At 46.3% G+C, this 25,108-nt stretch overlaps 1 protein-coding gene across 3 annotated transcripts in view; it reads right to left on the reverse strand.

Moving 5' to 3' along the window:
- Positions 1-25,108, reverse strand: part of LOC119953253 (ran GTPase-activating protein 1-like) — a 1,177,855-nt gene that overhangs the window by 373,540 nt on the left and 779,207 nt on the right. For all 3 annotated transcript variants that reach the window (XM_038777306.1, XM_038777307.1, XM_038777305.1), the window contains one exon: positions 2,244-2,423. In XM_038777306.1, coding sequence (XP_038633234.1) covers positions 2,244-2,423 — 180 coding nt within the window. The remainder of the gene's footprint in view (positions 1-2,243; positions 2,424-25,108) is intronic.

Raw genomic sequence — 25,108 nt, forward strand, 5'->3', positions numbered from 1 at the left:
TCTGTGTGCTGAAAGGGACTTTGTGTTACTGAGACCATTGTAGTTTAGGATATACATTGTAATCTGTGTTAATCCTAAAATTTGAGTGTATTTGTTAAAACAAGGGGGGAGTAAAGGAGTATTGTCTAATAATCCAATTTTTCATGTTTAATGAATGATGTTGTCTTGTTGTCGAAACTAATTAACGGTCCTGTGATTGTTCCTCTACATTTTATAAAGGAAAGGAAAAGTCACAAGCCAGGATTTGATTCAGGGATCTTCCCATCCAGTTATAACATCAACTGGGATCGTAACAATTAAACTTTGCAGACTTCCCAACCTCTGACCTGCTCTTGTGGCTCGTCCAGTTCAGCTTCTGGTCAATGGTAACCCCCAGAATGTTGATAGTGATAATGACAATGACAATCGCTTATTGTCACGAGTAGGCTTCAAATGAAGTTACTGTGAAAAGCCCCTAGTCGCCACATTCCGGCGCCTGTTCAGGGAGGCTGTTACGGGAATCGAACCGTGCTGCTGGCCTGCTTGGTCTGCTTTCAAAGCCAGCGATTTGGTGGGTGGGGGATTCAGGTGGGGGATTCAGTGATGGTAATGCCATTGAATGTCAAGGGGCAATGGTTAGATTACCTCTTGCTGGAGATCTTCATTGCCTGGCACTGGTGTGGCGTGAATGTTACTTACCAGTCCTCCTTTTGAATGGTTCCTTAATTGTTTCGTCTTGTTTCAGCTGAACAAGCCATTGTGGGTGCAGAGTTTACTATCAAATGATGATGAGATGAAAGGTGCTTATTAGTTCAAGATTATAACAGCACCATCAGTGACTTTGAAGGAAGCAAATGAAAAGGTTGCTGCATGAGAAAAAGATGCATGGCGTTAAGGGTAAAGTAGTATCATGGATAGAGGATTGGTTAATTAATAGAAAGCAAAGAGTGGGGATTAATGGGTGTTTTTTCTGGTTGGCAATCAGTAGATAGTGGTGTCCCTCAGGGATCAGTGTTGGGCCCACAATTGTTCACAATCTACATAGATGATTTGGAGTTGGGGACCAAGGGCAATGTGTTCAAGTTTGCAGACAACACTAAGATGAGTGGTAAAGCAAAAAGTGCAGAGGACGCTGAGAGTCTGCAGAGGGATTTGGATAGGTTAAGTGAATGGGCTAGGGTCTGGCAGATGGAATACAATGTTGACAAATGTGAGGCTATCCATTTTGGTAGGAATAACAGAAAAAGGGATTATTATTTAAATAATAAAATATTAAACATGCTGCTGTGCAGAGGGACCACAATGGCAGTGTCAGAACATTAAATATATATAACATATGGGTGGAAACTTACCATCCCTCTTTCATATTCCACATCTGCATGCAGAACAGACAAAAGCAACAATGATCCATACCCAGTGGAACAACTGGCAATAAATCAATGTAAATCTATATGTGAATGAATGTCAATGGTGATACTGGTATCAGCTGTCCTTTTCGTGAGGCTACTGGTGAAGTGGTGAAACCATTTGGCAACTTGCAATGAATCACAGTTCACAGAGTACCTCTTCACCACAAGTTGCTGGACAATGAACAAATTAAATAGAGGCAAGCGTCTTTTGTCTCACCGTCATTTGGTAGTAAACCCTGGGCCCACCGTGGCTTGGCCAGGTGAAGCAGGACAAAACGCTCAAGAAAGCAGTCAAAAGGTGACAGTTTCTGACTTACTGCGGAACACAGATGGACAGGATTTTCTGTCAACGCAGGAAGGGCTTGAAAAAGTCAAACATCGGAAAGAACTACAGCACCCATTACATAAATCTTCAGACCAATGTAAATCATGCCTGACCTGAGTAAAGATTGAAATTAAATTTCTCCACAAATGAGAGAATTTATTTTATTTTTAAACTTGGGCTCATTTTTCATTTTCTGGTCCCCGCAAGGAGTTGCACAGTTTTTATTTGATGTTGTTTTAATACTAAATTCTGTCGTTCATCAGGCATGGGAAGAAATTGATGTATTGATCCTTTTTCTGTGAATAGCAGCCCCTTGATTTTGCACCCCACCAGATCGTCACAGCAGGCTGGTTAGTGATTTGTTTTGGGCTGAAGATGAATAATTTATTAATTTAGTTTTAAAGAAATGTTTGGCAGAACATTGTAGAAATTCTTAAGATTAAGCTACAATAATGTCAACTGCGTCACATTAATGATGAAATCCCAACATGGCCAGTATTCAAAGGGATCCCAAAGTCAGCACACTGTACCTTCCCTCCTTCAGCTCCAAGGCCACAGTTATTAAGTCTCAACTCCTTGAGGGTGAAGCAGCTCTTGTTCCTCAGAAGATCTTTGCAGCTCTGAATTCCATCTGGTCCAAACGCATTGTCACTCAAATCCAGTTCTGTCAGCTCAGCCCCAGACAGTATGATAGCTTCACCAAGTGACTTCTGAAAAAGTAATAATTAGAAAAATAAATTAATTAACAAGGCATTTGCCCATTAAATATATATCCCGCTATAGGCTGACTTTCCAAACACTTACAGTCCCAAGATACTAGTATGCAAGCTGCACGGAAATAGCATGAATCTGACCTTGTAATTACTAGGAAGCTCAATCCTGCCACCATGAATCAACACTTTGTTTCTGAAAAATTAATACCAGAAATAAGCTGAAGGCTGAACATTTTCTTTATGCATTGTCATGTTGCTAGGATTCTTATAACAATAAATGATGTGCTGTCATAATGTAATATATATTAATGGAGTGAATTCTGCGGCCTTGAATGTATTCACGATGTTTTCAATTTCAAAGCTGCAAACTCGATGGAAGAATTTGACAATAGAATATTGGGAAGGAAAGCAGAGAGCTGGGTGTGCAGTGGCCTAGAAACTCCTTTCATCAAAAGGGCCTAGTTTGAATCAGCTCTAATAGTCCAGTATGAAGTGAGTTGGAGACAGTGCGCTGGATTCTCTGTCTGCGGGATCCTCTGAGCAGCTCACTCAGACCCAGGGATTTCTCGACGGTGTGGAGGTGGCCACAATGGGAAAATGGCCGGGATGGAGGATCCCGCTGCTGGCAGAGGTGCACCGCAACGTAAAACGGGTGCGGTGGGATAGAGAATACCGCCCAGTGTTTTTTTTACATTTCTTTCTAAGAGTTAAAAAACCAAATGTACAGAGTGGACAAGGCAAGCCCTTAATCCATCTCCTTGCTTGCTCCAAAACCAATTCAGAGTCAAACTGAATCCAATTCATTGTCCCCACAAAAGGGACATAGTAGATCCAAACTGACATCTCATCCTTGATGCTTGCCAAAAGGCAGAAAAGTGAGTTGAAGACAGTGGGGTGAATCACCGCAGGCAGGATGGGCAATTTGAAGGACCTTTGAAAGGTGCATTGACCTCGGGCAAGAATCTCCGGTCCCAGAGCATCCCATGAGCATCTGATGGGTGGATGTCTCAGCTTCCATTCCAGCACAGGCAGAAGCCAGGCAATGTCTTAGTGCTGCAGTTAAACGCTGTTTGCCATCACAATCTGTCCACTCTCTACATTACTGATGCGTGCAGCGACAGGGGAATACTCGTCTGTGTTCAGTGATTCTGCGAGTTGTGAACAATAATACTGGTCCAGCTGGTTGACTTTTGAATTCAGATAATGCAGCCCAGAAAGTAGGACTCGGTTTTCAGATCTTCTGAAGAGACAGCATTAGAGGAGAAGCAGGAATCACAAAATCAAGAGGCAAATCAATGGGGCCATGGGTGTGGCGGAAGAGGCAGGTTAATGTTTAATATGTATCTGAAAGCATAAAAAAATACATGCTGATTGAAAGGAAACACATTTCTGGGGTGTGATTGGATAGTAGTTATATTATTGAATTAGTAATCCAGAGCTCTGCATTAATAATCTATAGAATGTGTTTCAATCCCACCATAGTGGTTTGAGAATTCGAATTCTATCTGAGAAAAAATAAAAATAAAAATCTGGTCTGAGTAGAAGTTCCCACAAAGCTATTGGAGTGTTGTAAAAATAAATGATTGAATAAAAATAATTGATTCCTTTAGGGAATGAAATCTGCCTGCCGTACTCAGTCTGGTCGTAAAATGAAAAATCAGTAAGTTAACCAAAAATGAAGGGGATGATAGCCCCGGGTGGACTGGATCTAAAACAAATCGTTAAAGGAAATTTAACTAACAAAACCAAACCAAAGTGTTATTACCAGGTGTAATGATGCACCCCAGCCTCTGCGGCCCCCATCAACCATGGCGGTCAAGGTTATACATGGGCATCGCAGACTGGGACAGCATTTATTGCCCATCCCTAAATGCCCTCGAGGGGCAGTTAAGAGTCAACCATGTTGCTGCGGATCTGGAGTCAGAAGAATCACAAGCCCTCTTGACTAGCTGCTTTAAAAGTGTCAGTTTGGATTCTACATGTGTCTGTAGTGGTCCTGAAGCAACAACCTTCACCTACAAGTGACTGCTCCTGCATAGAGCTGGTGGAGACCAATTTGAAAGAAAGCTCAGCAAGTGGGTTTGGGGAAGGTTGCATGTCAAGAGGATTAGCACTGCCCTTGGAGCATGTTGCAAAAGGTCACTAGGCTATGGCACACATTGTCACAATGTTGAAAGAAGGACTAAGTTCAAAGCCGCACTATTATAGAACAACAGTTACACCAGCAGCAAAGGTGTTGACAGCCTCGATGGAATATTTGCTTGAGAAGGTAGAGTGTGGAAAGGGAAATCTGGCATCCAGTAATCAATTAGTTGGAAAACCCCTGAAAGGTCCAGACAGATGAACAATAGTTTAGTTAAATTGCTGTTAGAGTATTTCAAAGCAAGTTAATGGTAAAAGTAGCCTGACATGCTTTGCAAGTCAGTTTGGAAATGTAAGAAACAAAGAATGATCAACACCCCCAAGTCAAGAGCTGGTCCATAGCGAGATGAGGGTTGGGGGGCGGGGGGCGGGGGGGTGGTTGGAGAGGAGTTGCTAAGGTACATCAAATTACAGAAAAGGATAGCACTGAGACACTGCAAACTGTTGTGCATGGGCACAATCCAAGGTGGCCGAATGGTGTAAAAATTAAACCCTTTCCTCTGAAGAATACAATACTCTTGGGTCAGGTGGAAGTCAAATCCACATCATGATGAGTCACAATGGGCATGGGATACCTACTGCAGGACAGATGATCAGAATGTTACAGACAGGAAGGATTTTAATTTAAAACAGTTCCCATTTCCCCACTCACCACCTGTCCGCAACCTAAATGGTGTTCTTGAGTTTTGATTTTCCCTTTTATAAGTAGTGATATATTTCTGTTAAGCCTTCAGTTTTGGTGTGGTCCAATAAAAAAATGTTGCCAAGTCCCGGAGGATGCTCTCCCCATTGAGAGCTGACTAGTGGTGATTTAACCTGAGGGTCACCACACCTCAGGTGAGGGAGCGGTGAGGTTGAGAGGTATTGAGCTGATCCAATACTTCTATTAATAACCCACGGCAAACAGGAGTAGATAAAATCAGAGGGTTGATTTATTTTACACACACAAAATGCAGGGAGGGTGTGTCACTATGTCGCTCCCAGTATGGTCACACAATAAAGGATGGATAAGCAAGAGAAAGAGGTACAGGGAAAAGACAAGAGACAGAAATAAGAATTATTGCAATGTGAGCCCAGAATCAAAAGTCTGATGGTGTATTCCTTCACAGAGGTTTAGCAGGCTGGGTAATCCACTTTTCCAGCAGCGATGACTCCCAGGGAGAGGCTCATGATGATGAATTAGTCCTGTAGACACTGGTACTGAAGTTCCAGTAGAAACAGTGTCAGTGGGGAGCCAGGTGGTCAAAAACCAGGACAGAGTCCTTCTTCTGCTGTTGCCTGCTCGATGGAAGATGGTAGTCTGACTCTTTCAACTCCAAAAAGACAATATTACAGGTTGGAGGAGCTGGGAGGGTGTGTCTGTGACATGACTCCCACCTTCCCACCTTGGTTTGGACAAAGGACGTATATTCCTTGTTTGTATTCTTGAGGTTGTTAATGTTTCATCATCAATGCATTCTCTAAAGTTTCAGAGTTATTTTGTCCTCGCAGAAGGATCGTCTCCATGTGGCCTGAGAAATGTAATGAGCTTTGTGTAATTCCTTGGGATTTGTCTCCGCAATTACAGGGCATTAACATGTCTTTAGAGCCAGTCATGGCTTCAAACAATTTAAAGCCTTTGTCCAGCTTAAAGAAAACTAATCTTATAAAAGTAGCACAGTGGTTAGCACTGTTGCTTCACAGTGCCAGGAACCCGGGTACGATTCCAGGCCTGGGTCACTCTATGGAGTCTGCACGTTCTCCCCGTGTCTGCGTGGGTTTCCTCCGGGTGCTCCGGTTTCCTCCCACAAGTCCCAAAAGACGTGCTTGTTAGGTGAATTGGACATTCTGAATTCTCCCTCAGTGTACCCGAACAGGCCCCGTAGTGTGGTGACCAGGTGCTTTTCACAGTAACTTCATTGCAGTGTTAATGTAAGCCTACTTGTGGCACTAATAAAGATTATTATTAGTAAATGAGTTATATATCTGTGTACTAGAAGTATCGATGTGAAGGGCAGCACGATGGCGCAGTGAGTAGCATTGCTGCCTCATGGCACCGAGGTCCCAGGTTCGATCCCGGCTCTGGGTCACTGTCCGTGTGGAGTTTGCACATTCTCCCCGTGTTTGCGTGGGTTTCGCCCCACAACCCAAAGATGTGCAGGGTAGGTGGATTGGCCACACTAAATTGCCCCTTAATTGGAAAAAATGAATTGGGTACTCTAAATTTATGAACAAAAAAGAAGTATCAAGTGAGGACATACACCCCTGACCAAGAATAATACTGTTACTATTGCAAAGATTTCAACAACAGGTTAAAGGAAGCCGTTATACATGGTGTGGCTATGTGACTGGTACTTTCCACTAACAGGACTTCCTGCCTTCACTCCAAAAGACATTCTGTCTACCACATAATTCAGCAATGTTGTGTACTAATTTCAATGTCGGTGTGATGCCAGGTAGGTAGGCTATACATCCCTGCGATTGGTGATTGAATCTAACAGCAAGTTCCTTCCCATTCCTATCATAATCTGCAGCGTACAGACCATATTCAACCTCAAAACTTCTGCTATTAGATGTGATTCTGTGATTGGATAGCACTTGCTGAACAATCCTGAATGTGCTGATAGTTACACTTGCTCAAAGTGACTCACATTCATTCGTAGGGACCCGTTCTCTGCAAAGAAAAGGAAAATGCTCAAGCCTTGCATCTTTTTTGAATTACCTGGGTGCTTGAGGAAAGTACCCTAACCCTAATCCTAACCCTGTTACTTTTTCCAAGACAACGCCTCAGCCAATCAGAGCTAACTTGCCAACCAGTCAGCACACATTTCGCCTGCAGTGTAAATTGCTGTGATTGTTTGAAATTTGGCATTCTGGTACTTGTCCTGATGAAAAGGTTTTACAACATATCTCAATATTCAAATACTGCTCACTGAATCATAGAATATTTACAGTGAAGGAGGCCATTCAGCCCACCAAGTCTGTACCAGCTCTCTGAAAGAGCATTCTACCCAATTCCACTCCCCTTCCTTTTCCCGGTAACCTTGCACATTCTCTCTTTTCAGAAAGCAACCCCGATACCCTTTTAAATGCCTCAATCGGACCTGCCTCCACCATCCTCTCAGGACGTTTGATCCAGACTCCAAACACCCTCTGTGTGAAAGATTGTTTCCTCACATCACTTTTATTCCCTTTGCCCATTATTTTGAATCTGTGTTCTCTAGTTCTTGATGCTGTCATGAGTGGGAACAGTTTCCTGTCCATGCCCCTCAGGACCTTGACTATCTCGAACAAGTCTCCCTCTTCTCTCTGAGGAAAACGCTCCCAACCTCTCCAATCTCGCCTCATAGCTACAGTTGTTTATCCCTGGAATCATTCTGGAGAATCTCCTCGGTAATCTCTCCAATGTCTCCACATCTTTCCTCAAGTGTATGAATGAAAATGAAATGAAAATCGCTTATTGTCACGAGTAGGCTGCAATGAAGTTACTGTGAAAAGCCCCGAGTCGCCACATTCCGGCGCCTGTCCGGGGAGGCTGGTACGGGAATCGAACCGTGCTGCTGGCCTGCTTGGTCTGCTTTAAAAGCCAGCGATTTAGCCTTGTGAGCTAAACCAGCCCCTGGTATATGCCCAGAAGTGGACACAGTCTCCACATGTTCAACATGACCTCCTTACTCTTGTAGTCAATGTTCCTATTAATAAAATCTAGGATGCTATTTGCTTTATTAACGGCTCTTAACATGCCCTGCCACGTTCAATGACTTATATACATAAACTCTGAGGTCTCTCTGCTCCATTTGTTTTATACTGTCTCTCCACATTCTTCCTGCTAAAATGAATCACCTCACACTTCTCTGCATTGAACTTCATCTGCCACTTGTCTGCCCAATCTACCAACATGTCTATTTCCTTTTGAAGTTCAAGACTGTCCTCACCACAATGCTCACAATCTGTGTATCATCCGCACATTTTGAAATCATGCCCTGAACACCACAGTCTAGGTCATTAATATATATCAGATAGAGCAAGGGTCCCAATACTAACCCCTGGGGAACTTCATTACAAACCTTCCTCCAATCTGAAAAAATACTGGGTGTGATTCCTGAGAAACCTGCTCTTGTGTGGTATTGTACCAAATGCCTTTTGAAAATCCATACACAGTACATCAACAGCATGGTCCTTGTGAACCTTCTCTGTTATCTCCTCAAAAATACTCCAATTAGTTAAACACAATTTTCCCTTAATGAATCCATGCTGGCTTTCCTTAATTATCCTGCACCAGTCTCAGTAACTATCAATTTTCTCTCAAACTATCGGGTAGAATTTAACGTCGATCAGACAGGTATGCACCCGACCCGGAAGACCATTAAATCATGTGTGATGATGTTGGGCGCACATCCTGACATCATGGCGCACTCACACGATATCTCGGTCGGCAGGCACATGTGCAGGTTGGCAGCATCCCGCCAACAATAACGGAGGTATTTAAGCGGTTTAAAACCCCAATTGAACACAATTTAAAATTGCCTATGTGATTTTAAGCTCATCATGTGGGCTGCATGGGCAGGTGGGCCAACTGAATTTGATCCTTTTGCATGTTGCATGCATAGGGGCTGTTTAGCACAGGGCTAAATCGCTGGCTTTGAAAGCAGACCAAGCAGGCCAGCAGAACGGTTCTATTCCCGTAACAACCTCCCTGAACAGGCGCCGGAATGTGGCGACTAGGGGCTTTTCACAGTAACTTCATTTGAAGCCTACTCGTGACAATAAGCGATTTTCATTTTCATTTCATTTCGAGGGGATAAAAGGGCCTTGCTTCAAATACTGGTTGAGGAGTTAGGTGTTTGAAGGAGTAAGGCGAGTTGGTGTTCTGCTGTGTTGATAGTGTTTTCTGTGTTGGGTACATCACAGTCTGGAGCTTACAGGACATTTCTGTCCTCTGGCACCCGAGATTTGAATCCTTCCGTCAGCCTGTGTGCATGGGTGAGCTCCATTTGCCAACCTGCTGATGGGGATTACTTACTTGGCAGGATGAAACTCCTCCTCCTCTGAGGAGGAGAGGGAACAAGAGGCCTGGTGGTCAGAGGCATTCATCTCAGGCAGAGATGGAGGCACAGAGAGGGCAAGAAGACTGCCCCCGTGAAAGACAACATTACCCCTGCTTCCAGGATGAACAGGCAGCGCCCCAACTATCTTGACATGACTGTGGTCCAATGCCGCAGGAGACTACAGCTTTCAAGGGAAGCCATGACGAGCAGCTGCCAGGTGATTGGGCTGGAGATAGCCTCCAATTGTGTGAGTGGACACCAAATGCCTGTGGCCCAGTAGGTCACTGTGGCCTGAAACGTTTATGCCTGCGGATTGTTCCAGGATGGTGTGGGTGATCTCTGTGGAATCTCTCAGTCAGCTGTACACAGCTGTGTTAAGCAGGTCACTGATGCCCTGGTTAGGTGTGTGAACAGATTAATTCATGACAGGACAGACCAGGTCAGCTAGGCCGAGCGTGTGAGAGGTTTTGGTGCCATTGCAGGGTTCCCGCATCCAGGGTGGTATTAACTGCATCCATGTAGCCATCAAGGCACCAGCTGGCCAGCTGGGTGCCTATTCGACAGGAAGGGGTTTCACTCGATGAATGTTCAGATTGTATGTGACCACGAGAGCCAGATTCTGCAGGTATGTGCAAGGTCCCCGGGCAACTCGCACAATGGAGACTGTAAAGGTACTTCCTGTTTATTCCCTTATTTTTGCTTTCTTTTATTTTGCCATTACAATTTTTGATCCAAGGGTTATTAACGGTCATATATCTTTCAGTCAAGCAGCAGAGAGAAAGAGGGATTCAGAAGTTACAGGAGGGAACACTCTTGTAGTCTCTGCTAGTTTGAACAGGAGCTTCAGACTTGTTAAACAAGTTAAAGCTTGAAATTAGGAATTACATAATAGTTAACCAGTTAATTTGCTATATATTTAATTGCAGTACTTGTTATCAATAAAAAGTAATTGTGTTTACATTTACAAACCTGGTGACTGTAATTATTGGACAGCCAAAGACCACAGACTTTTTGGGTATTTTTCTAAGAATTGGTTAATTCACTTGTGTTGTGACTCTGGGTCAAGTGGGGCTGGAATTGGGCAGCATGGTGGCCTAGTGGTTAGCACAACCGCCTCACGGCGCTGAGGTCCCAGGTTCGATCCCGGCTCTGGGTCACTGCCCGTGTGGAGTTTGCACATTCTCCCCGTGTCTGCGTGGGTTTCGCCCCCACAACCCAAAAATGTGCAGAGTAGGTGGATTGGCCACGCTAAATTGCCCCTTAATTGGAAAAAATAATTGGCTAATCTAAATTTAAAAAAAAAAAGTGGGGCTGGAATTGACTGCGCACTAGCCCAGGGGCACGTATCACTACATTCTTTGACACCTGCAAGTACCTAGGCTCTTTGCCACTTCAGCTCATTTAGACGGGTGGTTGATTGGTGACAAGGGTTAACTATTGAAAAGGTGTTTGATGACATACATAGAAACATAGAACATACAGTGCAGAAGGAGGCCATTCGGCCCTTCGAGTCTGCACCGACCCTCACTTCCACCCTATCCCCGTAACCCAATAACCCCATCTAACCTTTTTGGTCACGAAGGGCAATTTATCACGGCCAATCCACCGAACCTGCATGGCTTTGGACTGTGGGAGGAAACCGGAGCACCCGGAGGAAACCCACGCAGACATGGGGAGAACGTGCAGACTCCTCACAGACAGTGACCCAAGCCGGGTATTGAACCTGGGACCCTAGCGCTGTGAAGACACAGTGCTATCCACTTGTGCTACTGTACTGCCCCAGGACATCTTTCAGGTGTCCACACACAGTTGCTGAGGAAATATACGACCCAGTACCATCTATCTACAAGGGTGTTGGAGAGGACCATTGAGCTGCTGAGGATAAGATTTAGATGCTTCGACTGATCTGGGGGTGCCCTGCAGTTCCCATCCCGAGTGAGCATCACTCATTGTTGTTGCCTGCTACGCTCTTCACTAATCTCGCTCTCTCCAGGGGAGAACCTCTTGAGCAGGAGGATGTTTATGCTGCAGTACCTGCCTCTGACGTGGACACCAACGAAGACTCAGATGCTGATGCTGGTCGGCTGGGTGTGAGTAGGCACTGCTCCGGAGGGTTCGCTCAGAAACATTGCCGCAATCCTTAGTCACTGCGGATTCGGAGGATGGAGCGATGACTGGCAGGGAGACGGAGGAACTGCTGCCCTTGTCCGGGGCTCCTTCAGAAGAGTCCACAGAGTCGTGACATTGGTTGCTGCTCTCTTCTCCCACACAGGGGCGGTTAATGCCTGGGTGACGGCTTGCAGGTTCAAGCAGAACTCCAGTAGCGGGTCACTGTGCTCCTTGACCTGAGTCTCCTTGAGAGTCACCAATCTCTCAAATGGATGAGGTGGTACGCTTGTAGTTCAGGATCACTGCAGCCAGGACTCCTCCATGTCAGAGACCATGGTACACAGACCCTCAGGGATTTCCACCAGATCTCCCCACGCATCCTGCTACACATGTTGCATTTTCTGCATAATGGGTGACACCAGAGACTCATCATTTTCCCCGGAATCAGCTTGACCCTGTCCTCAGCAGTCCTCCGGTTGCTGGCGCCCTGGACACTCCCTGTCTCCACCATCTGCCCCAGCGAGCGTGATGTGCCCTGACTGCTGAGCGATGCTGCACTGCATGTGCACCGTTCGATATTTTGGGTGTCAAGGGAGGGTTGTCGGCCTCTTGGCTGGCTCTGGTGGATGGCTCATCTGAGCGATGAAAACAAAGGGTAAAATTTATGACTGGACACACAGATTTAAATTTCAGCAAAATCACAACTCTCCAAACCCTAATCCTAGGACTGCGATTGGCCTCAGTTGCATTGTGGTTTCTCAGTGACTGAATGATGGACAAAACCTTCCTTCATCATGAGCAACTTGAATCTGTCTTGCTTCAGTCCAAAGGCCTTTTAACTTCCTCAGAGATGCCAGCCTCTCTCCATCTCGTTCGCCCTCCAGCTCCAGGGCTCCCAGCTCATGACTGGTGAGGATCGCCAGGTTTGGAACCACACCAGCGGCAGATAGCTCTGATTATTGTGGCACTGTTTCTCCTGCAAGTCAATGCAGATCTCCATTGAGTGCTGAAAGATTCTTGTTAGTGACCACGGAGAATGTCACTGCACATTTCCAGGTACTGGATCCAGATTCTCTGGGCTTTTGCGTGGTCACTGGCCTCCACTGCCACCTCGGCCCTTACCTTCTTGGTGAGGTAGGGCAGTCTCCTCCGTCCACCCCTTGGCATCAGGACATCCCTCCTTTCCGTTACTGCCTCCACCAAAGTTCTGAGGCAGCCATCAGGGAAATGGGGTTCTTGCTGTCTGCTGGAGCTCCCTCCCAGCTGCTTTGGCCCCTGCAGTAACCATCCTGTCTCATGGATTCATCAGCGGCCTGTGGATGCTGCCATTGGTCACACCACCTGCCCCGATCGCCCAATGCAGGCGTGGTTGACGCTGGCTGCCACTTCAGTGTAATATCGTGATTATCCATAGTTTCCTTACCACTGAAGTCAAGCTGATTGGTCTGTCGGTGCTGGCATTATCCTTCCTCCCCATTTAGAACAGGTGAGTAACATTCACAATTCTCCAGTCCTCCGGTGCCACCCCTGACTATGGTTCTCTGTTCTTTCAGGCCAGCGGGATTCTCCTTTTCCGCTGCAGTGAATGCCGTTTTGGCTGACTGTCAGATCTTCCATCATCGCTGGCAGTGGTAGCGAGGCGGACTCAGAATGGGCAATCCCTCCCTGTGTGTAAGGATGTCAGAGTGGGGTGAATTCTCGGCCTCCCCAGCTATGGGTTTCTCAGCAGTGCAGTGTTACTGATAGGGGATTCCCATTCCAGAGCCTGGCCAATGGGATTTCCCATTGTAGCCCCCCCATGTTGCCAAGAAACCCATGTGGGGGGGGGGGGGGGGGGGGCAGGTGCTGGCGGAACGGAGAATCCGACCGGTGGAGAATTTACCCCTGTGCCTCAGAAATGTCCCCTCTCAGCTCCCTCAGTATCCTTGGATGCATTCCCTGATGGCTCATCAATTTTAAGTAAAGATAGCCTTTCAAACACATCCTCCTTCTCAAGTGTAAATTCCTGTTATTAGTCAATCTGTCTGAGAGCTTACTCAGACTTGTTTCCCGTGGAGGTTATTGTCACAGGACTAACAACAGTAATCACAGCAAATCAGCTCAGTTTCTAACTGAATCAGTGCAGAAATGTTACTTATTCCAAAACTTGCTGCTTCTGATAAATGTGAGGTATTTGAGCATTTGAGACTATTTTTTAAAATCCTTGTATTGTTGTCTTCAAATGGCTGGAATCTCCGTTTGGGAGACGGTGAGTGGGAGTCTCCATCGGCCGGTGGCGGAATCGGAAAACGCATTGGGCGGAGAATCTTTCCGATGCTGAAACCGCAGTGAGCGGCAATTTGACGCCAAACCCCTCTCAGCTGTATGGGAGCGCTCCAGCACAACCAGTGCCACCTTGTTGGCTGGGATGAGTGTGTGTGGGGAGTGTAATGTGTGTGCGGCTGGGATGAGTGTGTGTGGGGAGTGTAATGTGTGTGCGGCTGGGATGAGTGTGTGTGGGGAGTGTAATGTGTGTGTGCGGCTGGAATGAGTGTGTGTGGGGAGTGTAATGTGTGTGTGCGGCTGGAATGAGTGTGTGCGGGGAGTGTAATGTGTGTGCGGCTGGGATGAGTGTGTGTGGGGAGTGTAATGTGTGTGTGCGGCTGGGATGAGTGTGTGTGGGGAGTGTAATGTGTGTGTGCGGCTGGAATGAGTGTGTGCGGGGAGTGTAATGTGTGTGCGGCTGGGATGAGTGTGTGTGGGGAGTGTAATGTGTGTGTGCGGCTGGGATGAGTGTGTGTGGGGAGTGTAATGTGTGTGTGCGGCTGGAATGAGTGTGTGTGGGGAGTGTAATGTGTGTGTGTGGCTGGGATGAGTGTGTGTGGGGAGTGTAATGTGTGTGTGCGGCTGGGATGAGTGTGTGTGGGGAGTGTAATGTGTGTGTGCGGCTGGGATGAGTGTGTGTGGGGAGTGTAATGTGTGTGTGCGGCTGGGATGAGTGTGTGTGGGGAGTGTAATGTGTGTGTGCGGCTGGGATGAGTGTGTGTGGGGAGTGTAATGTGTGTGTGTGGCTGGGATGAGTGTGTGTGGGGAGTGTAATGTGTGTGTGCGGCTGGGATGAGTGTGTGTGGGGAGTGTAATGTGTGTGTGCGGCTGGGATGAGTGTGTGTGGGGAGTGTAATGTGTGTGTGTGCGGCTGAGATGAGTGTGAGTGGGGAGTGTAATGTGTGTGTGCGGCTGGGATGAGTGTGTGTGGGGAGTGTAATGTGTGTGTGGCTGGGATGAGTGTGTGTGGGGAGTGTAATTTGTGTGTGCGGCTGGGATGAGTGTGTGTGGGGAGTGTAATTTGTGTGTGCGGCTGGGATGAGTGTGTGTGGGGAGTGTAATTTGTGTGTGTGCGGCTGGGATGAGTGTGTGTGGCTGGGATGAGTGTGTGTGGGGCTGGGATGAGTGTGTTTGGGGAGTGTAATGTGTGTGTGGGGCTGGGATGAGTGTGTGTGGGGAGTGTAATGTGTGTGTGGCTGGGATGAGTGTGTGTGGGGAGGGTAATGTGTGTGTGTGGCTGGGATGAGTGTGTGTGGGGAGTGTAATGTGTGTGTGGGGCTGGGATGAGTGTGTGTGGAGAGTGTAATGTGTGTGTGGGGCTGGGATGAGTGTGTGTGGGGAGGGTAATGTGTGTGTGCGGCTGGGATGAGTGTGTGTGGGGAGGGTAATGTGTGTGTGGCTGGGATGAGTGTGTGTGGGGAGTGTAATGTGTGTGTGGGGCTGGGATGAGTGTGCGTGGGGAGTGTAATGTGTGTGCGTGGCTGGGATGAGTGTGTGTGGGGAGGGTAATGTGTGTGTGTGCGGCTGGGATGAGTGTGTGTGGGGAGGGTAATGTGTGTGTGGGGCTGGGATGAGTGTGTGGGGAGTGTAATGTGTGTGTGGGGCTGGGATGAGTGTGTGTGGGGAGTGTAATGTGTGTGTGTGGCTGGGATGAGTGTGTGTGGGGAGGGTAATGTGTGTGTGTGGCTGGGATGAGTGTGTGTGGGGAGGGTAATGTGTGTGTGTGGCTGCAGCTTGTCAGCCTCCCGAGTGTCAACCACAGACCCAGCAAATCCTGGACTGTTTCTCATTGGAATCGATTGAGTTCCACACGATGTCAGTGCTGGACCCCTTAACAGTCGTTGAATCGATCCAGATGTGGCACCAGTTTTGCAATCGTGGAAGTCCACGAATCCTGACCTGGCGTCAACACATAGTTTTAGGATCGGAGAATTCAACTGTATGTTCTCCGGCCAGAGATGAATTGCCTCTGATTTGAGCTTGTGCTGGGAGTGAGAATCCAGAGGGGCCCCTCCCCTCCCACTCCCCAACGCAATTCCACCTCCCATTCACCCAACCACCGGACTTTTTGGGTGATTCCGCCCCCCCCCCCCCCCCCCCCCCCCCCCACAGTACGAGGGTCACCTGACCCCCCAGTACCGCCTCCCACCGGAGACATCATCACACAGAGACCCACACCAGGAATTGTGTGCCCCCCCCCCCCAATGAAGCGGTCCTCTGTTAGGGCAGGGTTTGCATTGTGGACAGGAGCGGGGCCTTGCATGGACCTTGGGGGCAACTCCTTAGAAGGGTTATCCCCTTGGCCAACCATGAGATACACCACGCCAGGGCCAGGCAGGGAAATACCTCCGCCAATTCTCGCCCATGCTGATCCCGACCTAGAGGACCGGGAGATCCTGGTGCCCCCAGCCCGTTAATAAGATGCAGGTGGGTCAAATTGACCGATATTCATCCTCCCGCTGGCACACGGCATGACTCTCAATGCCACCGCCATCGGAGACCAGAGCATCATAAGGGGCCTCACGGTAGCATGGTGGTTAGCATCAATGCTTCACAGCTCCAGGGTCCCAGGTTCGATTCCCGGCTGGGTCACTGTCTGTGTGGAGTCTGCACGTCCTCCCCGTGTGTGCGTGGGTTTCCTCCGGGTGCTCCGGTTTCCTCCCACAGTCCAAAGATGTGCGGGTTAGGTGGATTGGCCATGCTAAATTGCCCGTAGTGTAAGGTTAATGGGGGGATTGTTGGGTTACGGGTTACGTGGGTTTAAGTAGGGTGATCATTGCTCGGCACAACATCGAGGGCCGAAGGGCCTGTTCTGTGCTGTACTGTTCTATGTTCTATGTTCTATCAGAACAGCGTCAATCCCATTTTTTGGACAACGCTGGATTCGCCATCGAATTGGGAACTCCGTGACCGGCAAATCCAGCCCATAATTTCTGTATTCTGCATTTTTAGAGTCAAATAGCTTCTGGCTGTTGAATTATGCAACTGGGTGAAATGAAAAGCAGCTCACACTGGCCTTACTTTGGGCTGACAGTAATGAGCTACTGTGTGAACTGTCAGGATCAAACATATGTTCTACTTCTCAATGCACAGGGCGTCATCCACTCAACGTCAGATGAGATGAAGCAGCAGTGAGTCAGCCCAAAGAGAGGCTTGACGTAGAGCAGTCTGCAGATCAGTGTGGGGCTTCACTTATTCCTTATTTGAAGTTATATTTTGAGTGGACACCTCTCAAATCACTGAACTCTAAGCAACAGCAGACTGACGTGGCCTCAGGCCCTGTTGCCTCAATACGTTTAGCAACCAATCAGTAGGTCGATAAACACAAATGTATTGGAGAAAAGTAACCGAATGTAAGTTATTTTTTCATGATGACCAATCAGGGTGAAGTGATGAAGCCAAATATGAGACGGGAGGACAGGATGAAGCGAAATCAACACATGATGCATTCTTCGTCAGAATTTTCCAAACCTGTAACTTTCACCACCGAGACGGACAAGGCAGCAGATACCTGGGATCACCACCACCACCTGGAAGGTCCCCTCCAAGCTACTCCCCAATCTGTCTTGGAATAAATGCTGACCTAGTCAATATTCCAATGTCCATACATGAATAAAGGGTAGATTCTCCCATTCTGCGGCTATGTCCGCCGTATCTATCTGGTCTTATGACCAAAACGTCAGTGGTGCCCCTGCACCGATGCTCCGCCCGGTGGGGGGGCCTAGCAGCCGTGCCGGGTAAAGCTTTACCTACCGATACGGCGCAGAATTGCAGGGTCCATGCGTACGGCGGTGGCCTACGGCAGCCGCGCAGTACAACATGACGCCAGCTGTGCGCGGACCCTGACTGCCAAAAACTTCCCAACTGTAACCCCTCTCGCCAGCCGGACAACCCCCACATCCCCCCAGTTTGCGCTGAAGACCCCCCATCCCCCGACTGTGGAGGCACTGGACACAGTCCAGACTCAGGAAAAGAGAGAGGACTTGTGACCAACCCCACCGGGCGGATTGCAATAATTTCCCTTCAACAACTCCTTCTTTGAATGCAAAAGGATCTCTTTACTGAACCACAGCTACCGATGAACTATTCATTCATTGAAATGAATTGAAAGCTAGGAACTGAGATCTCATTTCCTAACTTCTCATTGGGAATGTTTGGTCAGGATGTCAAACCCAGTTTCAGTCAGAATCGGATATCTTAGTTCAAAGGGAAATTTCAATTCTGTCTCTGTACAGTGCGCTGGTACACTGTAAAATTCTCTCTGTATACAGTGCGCTGGTCCACTGTAAAATTCTCTCTGTATACAGTGCGCTGGTACACTGTAAAATTCTGTCTGCATACAGTGTGATGGTACACTGTAAAATTCTCTCTGTAGACAGTGCGCTGGTACACTGTAAAATTGCCTCTGTAGACAGTGCGCTGGTACACTGTAAAACTCTATGTGCAGTGCACTGGTACACAGTAACATTCTGTCTGTGTGCAGTGCGCTGGTACACTGTTAAATTCTCTGTGTATACAGTGCGCTCGTATAGTGTATACTGTGCGCTCGTACACTGTATACAGTGCGCTGGTACACTGTAAACTTCTGTCTGTGTACAGTGCGCTGGTACACTGTAAAATTCTCTCTGTATACAGTGCGCTGGTACACTGTAAACTTCTGTCTGTATACAGTGCGCTGGTACACTGTAAAATTCTCTCTGTATACAGTGCGCTGGTAGACTGTAACAGTCTGTCTGTATACAGTGCGCTGGTACACTGTAAAATTCTCTCTGTATACAGTAAACTTTTGTCTGTGTACAGTGTGATGGTACACTGTAAAATTCTGACTGTATACAGTGCCCTGGTACACTGTAACAGTCTGTCTGTATACAGTGCGCTGGTACACTGTAAAATTCCCTCTGTATACAGTGCGCTGGTACACTGTAAAATTCCCTCTGTATACAGTGCGCTGGTACACTGTAAAATTCCCTCTGTATACAGTGCGCTGGTACACTGTAAAATTCTGTCCGTATACAGTGCGCTGGTATCCTGTAAAATTCCCTCTGTATACAGTGCGCTGGTACACGGTAAAATTCTGTCCGTATACAGTGCGCTGGTACAGTGTACAATTATGTCCGTATACACTGCGCTGGTACAGTGTAAAATTCCCTCTGTATACAGTCCGCTGGTACACAGTAAAATTCTGTCTGTGTACAGTGCACTGGTACACTGTAAAATTCCCTCTGTAAAAAGTGCGCTGGTACACTGTAAAACTTCTGTCTGTGTACAGTGCACTGGTACACTGTAAGATTCTCTCTGTATACAGAGTGCTGGTACGCTGTAAAATTCTGTCATATACAGTGCGCTGGTACAGTGTAACATTCCCTCTGTATACAGTGCGCTGGTACACTGTAAAATTCTGTCTGTATACAGTGCACTGGTACTCTGTAAAATTCCCTCTGTATACAGTGCGCTGGTACCCTGTGAAATTCTGTCTGTATGCAGTGTGATGGTACACTGTAAAATTCGGTCTGTGTACAGTGCCCTGGTACACTGTAAAATTCTGTCTGACACAGTGCGCTGGTACCCTGTAAAACTGTCTGTATACAGTGTGATGGTACACTGTAAAATTCTGACTGTATACAGTGCGCTGGTACACTGTAAAATTCCCTCTGTATTCAGTGCGCTGGTACACCGTAAAATCCTCTCTGCATACAGTGCGCTGGTACCCTGTAAAATTCCCTCTGTATACAGTGCGCTGGTACACTGTAAAACTCTCTGTATACAGTGCGCTGGTACACTGTAAAATTCTCTCTGTATACAGTGCGCTGGTACATTGTAAAACTCTCTCTGTATACAGTGCGCTGGTACACTGTAAAACTCTCTGTATGCAGTGCGCTGGTACACTGTAAAATTCTCTCTGTATACAGTGCGCTAATACACTGTAAAACTCTTTGTATACAGTGCGCTGGTACACTGTAAAACTCACTGTATACAGTGCGCTGGTACACTGTACAATTCTCTCTGTATACAGTGCGCTGGCACACAGTACAATTCTCTCTGTATACAGTGCGCTGGTACGCTGTAAAACTTCTGTCTGTGTACAGTGCACTGGTACACTGTAAGATTCTCTCTGTATACAGAGTGCTGGTACGCTGTAAAATTCTGTCTTTATACAGTGCGCTGGTACATTGTAAAATTCTCTGTATACAGTGCGCTGGTACACTGTAAAATTCTCTCTGTATTCAGTGCACTGGAACACTGTAAAATTCCCTCTGTATACAGTGCGCTGGTACACTGTAAAATTCTGTCTGTTTACAGTGCACTGGTACACTGTAAAACTCTGTATACAGTGCGCTGGTATACTGTAAAATTCTGTCTGTGTACAGTGCACTGGTACACTGTAAAACTCTGTATACAGTGCGCTGGTATACTGTAAAATTCTCTCTGTGTACAGTGCGCTGGTACACTGTAGAATTCTGTCTGTACACAGTGCGCTGGAACACTGTAAAATTCTGTCTGTATACAGTGCGCTGGTACACTGTAAAAAACTCTCTGTATATAGTGCTCTGGCACACTGTAAAATTCCCTCTGTATACAGTGCGCTGGTACACTGTAAAATTCTGTCTGTATACAGTGCGCTTGTATACTGTAAAATTCCCTCTGTATACAGTGCGCTGGTACACTGTAAAATTCGCTCTGTATACAGTGCGCTGGTACACTGTAAAATTCTGTCTGTGTACAGTGCGCTGGTACCCTGTAAAATTCTGTCTGTATACAGTGCGCTGGTACACTGTAAAACTCTCTGTATACAGTGCGCTGGTACACTGTAAAACTCTCTGTATATAGTGCGCTGGCACACTGTAAAATTCCCTCTGTATACAGTGCGCTGGTACACTGTAAAATTCCCTCTGTATACAGTGTGCTGGTACACTGTAAAATTCCCTCTGTATACAGTGCGCTGGTACACTGTAAAATTCTGTCCGTATACAGTGCGCTGGTACACTGTAAAATTCCCTCTGTATACAGTGCGCTGGTACACTGTAAAATTCGCTCTGTATACAGTGCGCTGGTACACTGTAAAATTCTGTCTGTGTACAGTGCGCTGGTACCCTGTAAAATTCTGTCTGTATACAGTGCGCTGGTACACTGTAAAACTCTCTGTATACAGTGTGCTGGTACACTGTAAAATTCTGTCTGTATACAGTGCGCTGGTACACTGTAAAATTCTGTCTGTATACAGTGCGCTGGTACACTGTAAAACTCTCTGTACATAGTGCGCTGGCACACTGTAAAATTCCCTCTGTATACAGTGTGCTGGTACACTGTAAAATTCCCTCTGTATACAGTGCGCTTGTACACTGTAAAATTCTGTCCGTATACAGTGTGCTGGTACACTGTAAAATTCTGTCTGTATACAGTGCGCTGGTACACTGTAAAATTCTGTCTGTATACAGTGCGCTGGTACACTGTAAAACTCTCTGTATATAGTGCGCTGGCACACTGTAAAATTCCCTCTGTATACAGTGTGCTGGTACACTGTAAAATTCCCTCTGTATACAGTGCGCTTGTACACTGTAAAATTCTGTCCGTATACAGTGCGCTGGTACACTGTAAAATTCCCTCTGTATACAGTGCGCTGGTACACTGTAAAATTCTGTCTGTATACAGTGCGCTGGTACACTGTAAAATTCTGTCCGTATACAGTGCGCTGGTATCCTGTAAAATTCCCTCTGTATACAGTGCGCTGGTACACGGTAAAATTCTGTCCGTATACAGTGCGTTGGTACAGTGTAAAATTATGTCCGTATACACTGCGCTGGTACAGTGTAAAATTCTGTCTGTGTACAGTGCACTGGTACACTGTAAAATTCCCTCTGTAAAAAGTGCCCTGGTACACTGTAAAACTTCTGTCTGTGTACAGTGCACTGGTACACTGTAAGATTCTCTCTGTATACAGAGTGCTGGTACGCTGTAAAATTCTGTCATATACAGTGCGCTGGTACATTGTAACATTCCCTCTGTATACAGTGCGCTGGCACACTGTAAAATTCTCTCTGTATACAGTGCGCTGGTACCCTGTAAAATTCCCTCTGTATAGTGTGCTGGTACCCTGTAAAATTCCCTCTGTATACAGTGCATTGGTACACTGTAAAATTCTGTCTGTATACAGTGCGCTGGTACACTGTAAAATTCTGTCTGTATACAGTGCGCTGGTACACTGTAAAATTCTGTCTGTACACAGTGCGCTGGTACAGTGTAAAATTCTGTCTGTACACAGTGCGCTGGTACAGTGTAAAGTTCTGTCTGTATACAGTGCGCTGGTACACTGTAAAATTCTGTCTGTACACAGTGCGCTGGTACAGTGTAAAATTCTGTCTGTACACAGTGCGCTGGTACAGTGTAAAGTTCTGTCTGTATACAGTGCGCTGGTACACTGTAAAATTCTGTCTGTACACAGTGCGCTGGTATCCTGTAAAATTCCCTCTGTATACAGTGTGCTGGTACTCTGTAAAATTCTGTCCGTATACAGTGCGCTGGTATCCTGTAAAATTCCCTCTGTATACAGTGCGCTGGTACAGTGTAAAATTCTGTCCGTATACAGTGCGCTGGTACACTGTAAAATTCTGTCTGTATACAGTGTGCTGGTACACTGTAAAACTCTGTCTGTACACAGTGCGCTGATACACTGTAAAATTCTCTGTATACAGTGCGCTGGTACCCTGTAAAATTCTGTTTGTACACAGTGCGTTGAAACACTGTAAAATGCTGTCTGTGTACAGTGCGCTGGTACACTGTAAAATTCTGTCTGTACATAGTGCGCTGAAACACTGTAAAATGCTGTCTGTGTACAGTGCGCTGGTACACTGTAAAATTCTGTCTGTATACAGTGCACTGGTACACTGTAAAACTCTGTCTGTACACAGTGCGCTGAAACACTGTAAAATTCTGTCTGTATACAGTGTGCTGGTACACTGTAAAATTCTGTCTGTGTACAGTGCGCTGGCACACTGTAAAATTCCCTCTGTATACAGTGCGATGGTACACTGTAAAATTCTCTGTATACAGTGCGCTGGCACACTGTAAAATTCTGTCTGTATACAGTGCACTGGTACACTGTAAAATTCTCTGTATACAGTGCGCTGGCACACTGTAAAATTCCCTCTGTATACAGTGCGCTGGTACACTGTAAAATTCTGTCTGTATACAGTGCACTGGTACTCTGTAAAATTCCCTCTGTATACAGTGCGCTGGTACCCTGTAAAATTCTGTCTGTGTACAGTGCGCTGGTACACTGTAAAATTCTGTCTGTATACAGTGCACTGGTACTCTGTAAAATTCCCTCTGTATACAGTGCGCTGGTACCCTGTAAAATTCTGTCTGTGTACAGTGCGCTGGTACACTGTAAAATTCTGTCTGTGTACAGTGTGCTGGTACTCTGTAAAATTCTGTCTGTATACAGTGTGCTGGTACACTGTAAAATTCTGTCTGTATACAGTGCGCTGGCACACTGTAAAATTCCCTCTGTATACAGTGCGATGGTACACTGTAAAATTCTGTCTGTATACAGTGCGCTGGAACACTGTAAAATTCCCGCTGTATTCAGTGCGCTGGTATACTGTAAAATTCCCTCTGTATACAGTGCGATGGTACACTGTAAAATTCTGTCTGTATACAGTGCGCTGGAACACTGTAAAATTCCCTCTGTATACAGTGCGCTGGTACACTGTAAAACTCTCTGTATACAGTGCGCTGGCACACTGTAAAATTCCCTCTGTATACAGTGCGCTGGTACTCTGTAAAATTCCCTCTGTATACACTGCGTTGGTACCCTGTAAAATTCTGTCTGTATGCAGTGTGCTGGTATCCTGTAAAATTCTGTCTGTGTACAGTGCGCTGGTACCCTGTACAATTCTGTCTGTATACAGTGCGCTGGTACACTGTAAAATTCTGTCCGTATACAGTGCGCTGGTACCCTGTACAATTCTGTCTGTATACAGTGCGCTGGTACACTGTAAAATTCTGTCCGTATACAGTGCGCTGGTACCCTGTACAATTCTGTCTGTATACAGTGCGCTGGTACACTGTAAAATTCCCTCTGTATACAGTGCGCTGGTACACTGTAAAATTCTGTCTGTATACAGTGCGCTGGACACTGTAAAATTCTGTCTGTGTACAGTGCGCTGGACACTGTAAAATTCTGTCTGTATACAGTGCGCTGGTACACTGTAAAATTCTGTCTGTATACAGTGCGCTGGTACACTGTAAAATTCTGTCTGTATACAGTGCGCTGAAACACTGTAAAATTCTGTCTGTATACAGTGTGCTGGTACACTGTAAAATTCTGTCTGTGTACAGTGCGCTGGCACACTGTAAAATTCCCTCTGTATACAGTGCACTGGTACACTGTAAAATTCTCTGTATACAGTGCGCTGGCACACTGTAAAATTCCCTCTGTATACAGTGCGCTGGTACACTGTAAAATTCTGTCTGTATACAGTGCACTGGTACACTGTAAAATTCTGTCTGTGTACAGTGTGCTGGTACTCTGTAAAATTCTGTCTGTATACAGTGTGCTGGTACACTGTAAAATTCTGTCTGTATACAGTGCGCTGGCACACTGTAAAATTCCCTCTGTATACAGTGCGATGGTACACTGTAAAATTCTGTCTGTATACAGTGCGCTGGAACACTGTAAAATTCCCGCTGTATTCAGTGCGCTGGTATACTGTAAAATTCCCTCTGTATACAGTGCGCTGGTACACTGTAAAATTCCCTCTGTATACAGTGCGCTGGAACACTGTAAAATTCTGTCTGTATACAGTGCGCTGGAACACTGTAAAATTCTGTCTGTATACAGTGCGCTGGCACACTGTAAAATTCCCTCTGTATACAGTGCGATGGTACACTGTAAAATTCTGTCTGTATACAGTGCGCTGGAACACTGTAAAATTCCCTCTGTATACAGTGCGCTGGTACACTGTAAAACTCTCTGTATACAGTGCGCTGGCACACTGTAAAATTCCCTCTGTATACAGTGCGCTGGTACTCTGTAAAATTCCCTCTGTATACACTGCGTTGGTACCCTGTAAAATTCTGTCTGTATGCAGTGTGCTGGTA

This window comes from Scyliorhinus canicula, chromosome 18 (assembly GCF_902713615.1).
Source record: "Scyliorhinus canicula chromosome 18, sScyCan1.1, whole genome shotgun sequence".
NCBI lineage: Eukaryota > Metazoa > Chordata > Chondrichthyes > Carcharhiniformes > Scyliorhinidae > Scyliorhinus > Scyliorhinus canicula.